The sequence below is a fragment of the Lycorma delicatula genome, chromosome 1 (genome assembly GCF_047948215.1).
Source record: "Lycorma delicatula isolate Av1 chromosome 1, ASM4794821v1, whole genome shotgun sequence".
Taxonomy (NCBI): Eukaryota; Metazoa; Arthropoda; class Insecta; order Hemiptera; family Fulgoridae; genus Lycorma; species Lycorma delicatula.
In genome coordinates, this window is record NC_134455.1 from 65011473 (window position 1) to 65021346 (window position 9874).

A 9874-nucleotide genomic window follows, 5' to 3' on the forward strand; every position below is an offset into this window, starting at 1 on the left:
GAACTAAAGTTAAGGTGCAAAAGAAAACTGAGGTCTCGCCCCATGCTTTTCATTGTGTTCTTGCGAAAATACACAACTTTATACATATTATTTTATTGAAAACAAAATTACCTTCAATTTACGTTTACTGGGTAATCCATTTTTTAAATTCTTTAAATGTTTTTTTTTTTAAATTTTTTGTTAAAATTTTAATTTTCTAATTTAAAAGACAAAAAAATTTCGATTATCCAATTTGGAAAAACTTAACTGGCCTTTTCAAAGTCGACGTATACTCATTGTCATACAAAACTCGCAGATAAAATTAAATATTTGATGTATATTTCATGAAAATCAGTACAATCGATTAAAAAGTCACAAGAGTATAAACAAACAACATACTACCTACGTGCATTAAATTATTTCTGCAAAATTTTGATAAAAATTAAATTTTATTATCTAAATGATTTATTTAAAAATAATGTAATCGAATGCGGATTTAATCAGCAACATTTTTTTTTTTTTTTTTGTATTTCTTTATAGTTAAAAGTCCTTTTTTTAATAACTATATATCTAAGTATGAAGACAAAAAAATTGTACAACACTTTTTTTTGGATGAATAATTTTTTATGAAATATTATTTGCCAATTAGGATTATTAGATGATCAGATTTTACACACTAGCTTTTGGTTTATCCAATATTAAGGATTTATTTTTCAGTAATTTTCCGAAATCTGGTTTTTATTTTATTTAAATATTACTTATTTTGACAAATGTATTTATAATAAAATAGATTAAATTTTATTCAAACCAGTTAAAAATCTACGTCATTTTATCAATGCTGATATAATTAAGGCAGCATTTTTATGTCGATGTACAAAGTTGCATTTAAGTTTTTATCTTTCGTTCTATTAGAGAATCTTTTGAATATAATTTATAGGATGTTTTCGTTGTAATATATTACAAATAAATTAATTGCTGTTTGTAAAATTTTTAAGAATTAAAGAACCGATAACTCTTCATTGATGTATTCTGTTTGAGTCATACGTCATATAGCAGCATTTTTATCGGTACCGTTCATAAAGGTGGTAAGCGTAATCTCAGCAGGATCGTGCCTACGTAAAGTACTGTGTTGAGCAGGTACTGAAGTCGAATCCCATCCTTTTCTAGTACCTGTTCTTCGTTGTGAACTGCGACCGCGCCTTACTCCACCTTGTTTTAAACAACAAAATAAATATCTATCAAAATGTTTTCTGAAAGTTCCTGATACACAATATAAAGCTATCGGATTTATACATGAATTTATAAAACTTAGACAAAAACCGATTATGCGAAAGTAATGCCAAAATGCATTATAATATTCTTGAGCTCTTGGATGAAAATAAAACCACAGCATGAAAAGATGATGCGGAAAAAAACAAACTGCAAATACTACCACAAATGTCAATACAGTTTTAGCGACTTTCTTCCGGGCACGTATCTGTCTCACCTGTCCCTGCATTTCACCCGGCATATTTCTAGTACTCAAAATTAAATGTCTGGCCATTAACGAATAGAAAACTGCAACTATACTTAATGGAATTGCATAGTAAAATAAAAATTTTGCCATGATTACAGTCCTAGGATAAAACATACCAAATTCTGTAGGAAATGGATAACAAGCTTTAAAAAGTGTTTTGTTACCGTCTTTAAATTCACGTATATGTGACGAAATAGCAGCCGGTAGAGCGCATAGCAGTGCTACTCCCCAAATGGCCGCTGCAATAAACACCGTGCATCTTGTTGCACCTCGACCTCCGATAGAAGAATATAATTTTCTCATCGGGTCGACAATAGCGAAAAATCTGTCAGCACTAAGTGCAGTCAAGGTAAATACTGATACTCCTATTGAAACATCCTTTGTCGTTTCTGATAATTTGCATATCAATTCACCGTAAGGCCAGGATTCAAATGTATAAATCGTTGAGGTAAAAGGAACACAACTGAGAATAACTAGTAAATCACCTAATGCAAGACTGAAAATGTGCGTATTAGGAACATTACGCATAGTTCTGTGTCTAGCAAAAATGAGAACGAGTGTTCCGTTTCCTACAACCCCAACAATAAATATAATTGCAAATACGACCGGTACAACGTATGTTTCCGGTCTTTCTGAATAAGGAGGTACCTTTGTTTCCTTTGCGGAAGTGGTGTTGATAAAATCAGTTAAATTTACAAAATCCTCCATTTGTTATCTAACCTAAAATTTGATCATATATCTTAAAATAAATTTACATAACGAATTACATTTAAACTATTATAGAGAATTTAAGTAATTCATTATTAATGTTTACAATGAAATATTTTTCCATTGTATTATAATTTTTTTTTTTCAAAACTTATCATGTAAATACGAGGTGATTCTATTTAATTTAATGTAATATTCATCACATGGTTCACTGAAAAGTCAGTTTTATGTATTAATTTTAAGCTTATTATGTTTCCACGTAGTACTAATTTTTGAAATATTGTAGTTATTCCTTTGTGAAGAAAATAATTATCTTCTGCCACCACCAACCATCATCTGGAAAAGAAAAAAAAAGAAGTAAATAAAGTAATATAAAATAAGTAATGTACTGTAATTATATTTTATTAGAAAAGAGGCAGATCAATGGCGCTCCGCAAAAATGTTAACTTGTTTAAGTTTTATTACACATGATTTGGTTAAGTGTTTCATGAATTTTTCGTACTAACAACAACAAAAACAATTACAACGAAAAATTTAAAAATCCTGAAGATGGTTAGCTATTTCTTGAGTTGTGATTTTTTAACACAGATCTAGCCCCAATGTTTTCCTTTTTTATCCCCAAAATCCTAATATAGTTTTAGATAAATCGTTCGTATAAAGAATTATAAATCGTTCGAACGATTGAATCGTTCGTTCTCTGCGCACAGCTGCCTGGCGCACCACGTGGTCCGCTCTGCGCCAATAATGGCTAAAATAAAAATGTGAGTGCTTTGTGTGTCTGAATTATCGTGTATTACATATTTACAACTTTATTTCTTTTACTTAAACGTTAGTTACAAAATGCCTAGAATTTGTTTAAATCATCCTAACAATTTTTGTTATGTATGTGGTGAAGTGACGCTCAAGTCACAAAGGCTTAAAACAAAGACAAAACCTTAGTCCATTAATAAAAAATTGTTATGAACTTTACTTTGGGTGTAAAGTCGGGGACCAAACAAGGGCTTGGATCCCACATATCGTTTGTCGTGTTCTAGGCTTTCCACTGCATGGAAAAATGGAACACACCACATGTCATTTGCTATCCCTACGATTTTGAGGGAACCAAAAGACCACTCTTCTGATTGTTATTTCTGCTTACAAACATTAAAGGGATTACGTCAAAATCAAAACATACTGTGGCAATCTGCCACTGCTATCTAACTTGCACTCTACAATGAGACCATTTCCAACACTGCGAAGAATTGCCCATACCAAAGCCTCCAGAACATATGACATTAGATGAGGAGAACTCAGAGTCTGATGGAAGTAAGGAAGAAAAAGAAACAAATTCTGGTGATACAACTTTTGAAAAAAGCAGTTTATCTGAGCCTCATTTACTGAATCAAGAAAATCTTAACGATCTAATACGAGATTTATAGTTATTCGAAAAACATTCTGAAATGCTTGTTTCCCGGCTAAAAGGATGGAATATTCTTCAAACTAGCAGAGTTTTGATAAAAATATTTCTGCTCTAGTATTTATCGCATTAATTCAAGAAATTTTGCATAAGTATAACAATGCCATTTACGAAAACGAATTTTAAACTCAAAGAGTTTAAAATATAAGAGTTAAAAATGTACAAAAGAATTTTTAGTTGTTTACCTTTACTTCTTATAATACTCTGTATTATGTTAATATTAAACCTCAAATTTAATTTGTTAGTACTAAAGGATATAAATTGTATGATAATCTAAGTCTAAGCTAAGATATGTGTGCCAGAATTACTGTGTGATTATTCTGAGAGCACTGATTATATTACAATATATCTATATATATAAAAATGTTAAGTTCGTTTGTGTACACTTCAAAAACTAAAAATGTTCTGCACCGATTGACCTCAAATTTTAGCACGATATATAACCCGCATCAAAGATTGTTTTTATCTATTTTTAATAAATCTATCTATCTATTTCTAATTTGTACAGTTTTTTAATAAATAAGAGGCTAATAAATCAGATGGAAATGTAAACAAAGGAAAACCAATCAGATCAATGCAAGATGGCCGCTGTCAAACACAACGACCAATCACAAAGAGCCCGTATGACCGTTGCCAATGTAAACAAAATCACAACTGATTAAGTAACAAATTTCTTTCAATTATATTTAACAGCTAAAACAAGTGTATTTTATTAAAAAAAAACAAAAAAAAAACACCAAAACAAAAAGAAAAGCCACCAAGAAGGATGTCTTACAGTAAATAAATTAAAACACCCAAATTTCTTATAGCCCAGATAGACTTAAGACTATGCAAACAAAAAAAGGCGAAATAACCAAATACACAAAAAATAATATCCCTACATAATGACCAAAAATCCTTTGTTAGTTATTTTTTTAAATATATATGACCAAACAATCGTTTTTTGGTCATTTAGCGTTCTTTGCTATGTAAAAGCAAAGAAAAAAAATTCACAAATATTAACACTGAAACCACACAACTAAGTATTCGTTTTTTTTTTTTTTTTTTCTAACCTTCTAAACCACCGTTATGCATTGCTTCAGATGATGATATGAATGATTTATAGCGTATGAAAGTGCCATGCCTGACCGGGATTCCAACTCGGAACATCGGATTAAAGTCCGAGACGTTACCACTCGCGCCACGGAGGCCGGCAAACATATTCGTTAGGAGCCGAATAAGAACACGACTTACCAATATAGCATTGTGTGTCAAACCAATTTTATACGGACTATAATTACTTTTAATATGCGAAAGCCTTTGCAATGATTGAAAATTAACTTAAACCTCTTAAAAAATTATTCCTTTTGAACGAAGCCAAATTTTGATATCATTGTTTTTCTATAACACGGCTGGAATTCTTTTCGTTTAATGATCAGAAGCGTTGTCGAAGACAATAACCGAATTCTCTTCCAAAGGACATAATATACCGCTAAACTATTTCTAAATAATTCAAATTCGTGTAATTATTTACGAATCACGTTTTTATAAAAATCTCACCTTTTTTTCAATTGACGTGCGGGGTTTTGTTTTCTTTGAAGACCGTAATAATTCATTAGTAGATTCATACTCGAGAATCAAAAACTCAAAATGTTCTGCACCGATTGAGCTCAAATTTTAGCACGATATATAACCCACATCAAAGTTTGTTTTTATCTATTTTTCTCATCAGTCACATACCCGCGACCGCGAGAAAACAGTTTTTTTAACGGTCAGCTGTGTACCAGTGACCGCGCCATCTGCCGGAAGCGAGGGGAACACTCGCCATACTAGCTAACGACAACCGCAGTCACATGTGAAACAATACCTGTATCCAATTACATTGTTTATTAACAAAAAAAAAAAAAAACGTATCCACTTGCATCTGATTCAGATTATTATACAATCTGAATTAAATATTCACTTTAATCGAGGTACTTTTGTGTGATCGTGTCGTGATGGAGCTGCGCTTTTCACCAAGCTCTGAATTTATTAGAAAACGACCAACAGTGCGATATATGTATTAATGACGCGTGCAACACTGCACATCCAAACCAAATTAACGCACTATTCGCAATTATATTGACCGCTTGCTTCCATTCATCTCCCACAGAGTTATGGGAAAGATATCGATCGCATATGGCTGAGGATATTTTGCATAGAGTACGCCTAGAAAATACCAATATGACCATGGAATTTACAGAAGGCATTTACAACGAAGCATTGATAAATATTGAAGATAAGTGCTTAGCTATTGCAAATAAAGTTCTTAGTCAATTGGGAATGCCAGCACCCACCCGAGCTGCGATTACTTCATTTGATGTGGATTTACGCCGTGAACAGAGTTACAACATTGGTGATCTTCAGTCATATGTACAATCAAACATTCCCAAATTTACGCGTGAACAGAAAGGCATTTATGATCGTATAATGCCGGAGTATCGTAAATGATAAATGACGGAGTTGGGGGACCTTCTTCTTGGATGCGCCAATAGGTACTGGGAAAACATTCCTCATTAGATTGATTCTAGCAACGGTTCGATCAAAAAATGACAATTATCCTGTTGCGGAATATTAATCAGCCAAAACTCTGCAACGGCACGCAACTTGCAGTTAAGAAATTGATGAATAACATAGTGGAAGCAACGATTTTAACGGGGCCTTTCAAAGGTGAAGATGTCTTCATTCCTCGAATACCCACGATCTCGACCGATACACCATTTTAATTTAAAAGATTGCAATTCCCAATTCGATTGGCATTTGCAATCACAATCAATAAAGCTCAAGGTCAATCTTTAGAATTGTGTGGTTTAGATTTAGATGCGGATTGCTTCTCACATGGGCAACTGTATGTTGCGTGTTCCCGGGTCGGCAAACCAGATAGCCTTTATATCTACGCAGACAGTGGAAAAACAAAAAAATATTGTATATCCACAAGTATTGCAAAATTAAACTTCTATGAAACGTATGCTTAGTTTTGTTTCTCTTTTCTCATCCATGCAACCACAATGTGCCACAGCGAAGTGTGGCGGGTAGAACTAGTATATATATATATATATAATGTTTGAACCAGATACATACACTCGTTTATTATAATAACCAAATGAATTATAGCCTGAAAAACAATTAATTCCAATTTTCAATTTTATTCGCAATTAGTTGATCACCCACATTAAAAAGTAGAAAAAATCTTGCAATGGCAGTTATATAAATTTTGATATGGTAGCTTATATTTAGTGAATAAAGTTATATTTAAGTTTTTAATCAATATTTTATGGGTAACGTAATCAGACACCTAAGACAGAAAGTAAATTGGTTGAAGAATTAATTACATCCAGTTCATAATTATGCAATTGTGTTAACACAGCATACTGTAAAACAGACTTTTTTCTTTTTGTAAGGCAATATTAATTATGACAGAAAATATTACGACAAGAATTGATGGAATTAATTGAAAATCAATATTTATTATAATATATTAGAAAATAATCCAATGGTCTACAATTATTAAACATTATTTTTTTCATTTTATTATAATTGCTGTATTATAATACTGGAAAAGAAACATAAAATTGAACTAAGTTGATTCGAACTTTAGTAATTGAGGTTACTCTTAGGCTGCTACCAACCTTTGGCTGTGAACGCGACCTTTTGGCTTTAACAGATGAGAATGTTATTATTCTCATCTGTTGTCAATTGTATAATTCAGTCCAATGTAGTATTGATATTAGCAGTTCTGTTTTACCAAAACTCCTTACTCGAGTAATCAAATAAAGGGCTGCTATAGTGCAACCTTTTGTGTGTTCTGGATCATTTCAATAAATGCTTCAAATGTTCACTAATGCTTCACTAATAATTTCGGAATTCACATATTTTTGTAATAATGTATACACAATTTGTTTAAAAAATTGCATAACTGGGTCGGTTAAAAACGTAAAACGAGTTTTCAGTTAGTATTCCAATAATAAAAAGCTACAGCCAATAATAAAAAATATTTCTGGCAGTCTGAAAAAATCTATACGTAAGATATTACTACAAAAGTAGTGTAAAATACAGACCTTGACATAAGATTCTTCATGATTTAAATTTCGTTAAACAAAACTTAATTATTGCAACTGGCTTCTCACATTAATTGACGAGCGACAATACATCCAGTGCTTTATTCATATCAAACAAAGAATTTATCCAGGGCATGTTATTTTGCAAAACACCATGTATCAGATGACTTAAAATCCTCACCAAATATTTGGGATACCATTTCACAGTAAGAAATTCAGTGTACTGTTTGCTGTTTTAGGAAATTTTATAGCGAAGCCAATATTTTTTGAGTGGGTTATCAATTCAGATATGTACCGAACCATTTACAAAAAAATTCAAGATTCAGTTAATAGATCTTGAAAAAGAGTAAGGTCTCTTCTAATAAGTCCGAGAAACGTGCCACACATCAATTGCCAATGGCTTCATGCGACTTTTAGTGAAGAACAAACTATTAGCAGAGGGTGGTGGCATAAAAATTTCAGAAATTTCTCTAGTTGCTACACTTTTTTTGGAGGGGAGGGCTATATGAAGGATGAAGTTTATGAATAGAATTCCCATATTACGATGAACTGAAGAATACTCAGCAAAGAAATAAAATTAACGGCTTTTACAACTAATAACGTTTTGCTTCAAGTGATTCTCAATATCATTATTCGATCACAAAAATACATCGCTGAGCAGGGTATACACTTCGAATATTTTTTGAAAAATATGTAAACTTTTGCTAATGTAAATATAGAATTTAAATTACGTTTACAAGTTTTAATATCACTTATAAAATGTTACGTGTCACAACAGTTATTAGTTTGTATCAGTTCATTTTTAAGTTGTTCACCATGTACATGAGGGATTATTGTTTGAAGGAATGCAAAAAACCGTCTCCTTAAAGTTTTTATGGTAGTGTTTCATACAAGAATTCAATTTAATGTTTTCGCTTAAAAATTAATATTTCATCTAGTTTATATTTCATAAGAATTATAAATTAGGTAGTAATATTATCAAATTATTAAAACTATATATATATTTATGAGTAAAAAAATTAACATTTTACCAAAATTTCAGAGCCTTTGTTACTGTTAAACTAAAAATCTTTACATTTGCATCTAGAATATAAAGCTCACCGAATTCTTGTTGAAACGTTCTTGGATTATGGTATTTTATTTAATACTTGTAACGTGATGGTGATAAACGTATAATGCAATCGCGATCATTAATTAATAAAATAGTGAGGCGATTATGAAAAACGATTTTTTTCTAATTTACATAAATTTTTCTGGAAAACAGGATATTATTGGGATAAAAATATTAAGTTTTCTTATCTAAATTTATATTCAGTTTTTTAAAGAAGGCAACGAGAGATTAATTAACTTTTATTTTATCATGCGGCATGAAATCTTAATTTTATAACTTAATATAATAAAGTATAATTTTATATTTTACCGTTTTCTGTGAATTCTTCCCTATGTTTGGTAACTTATGACTGATATATGATCACACCAACAAACAAAGAAATTGAATTCTCTGATTTTCACCTTAATTCAACAAAACAAATATTGACATAATACCGCACTGATCACGATAAACATGAGCAAACACTAATGATCATTTATGTAGCTGAAAAAAAACGAACATATATGATTAAAAATTTAACATCAGTTTTATTGAGTTGGTTGTGAAGTTTAAAGAAGGTAAAAATATTGAATAAAAAGCCTAAATAAGTAAAGCGATTTTAGATAGAGTTGATAAAAACTTATCGTTTACTTTATGTTGAAGTTAAGTTTACGTAAATTGTAGGAGAGTGGGAATAAAGTATATTACAATTCAAAGAAAATTTTCGTTCACAAATTTCCGTAACCTTAAGACGAAGGATTTCATCAGAAATTCAGCTAATATTTTGAATTTTTTTCTGAAAATAACATTTATTAATTTTAATAACTGAAAATAGTGATTTCATATTAAAATGGTTATTAAAAAAAAAAAAAAACATGCAATAAAAATTATTCTCTTTATCTAATTTCATAAATCATATTATTCAGAAAGTAATATAATTATAAATTTTAATACTTTATAAAATATAAAGTATAAAAATATAAAATTAATTAATGAAAATAAATTTTTTATTTATTTTTTTATTGATAATATAAATTTTAACGTTCGGT

At 30.5% G+C, this 9874-nt stretch overlaps 1 protein-coding gene across 1 annotated transcript; it reads right to left on the bottom strand.

Annotated features, from left to right (window-relative positions):
- Positions 1 to 1024: 1024 nt before the first annotated feature.
- On the bottom strand, positions 1025 to 2203 carry LOC142318119 (neuropeptide CCHamide-1 receptor-like). Its single transcript, XM_075354660.1, has one exon. The coding sequence runs from the start codon at positions 2201 to 2203 to the stop codon at positions 1025 to 1027; it is 1179 nt and encodes a 392-aa protein (XP_075210775.1).
- Between the last annotated feature and the right edge of the window lie 7671 nt (positions 2204 to 9874).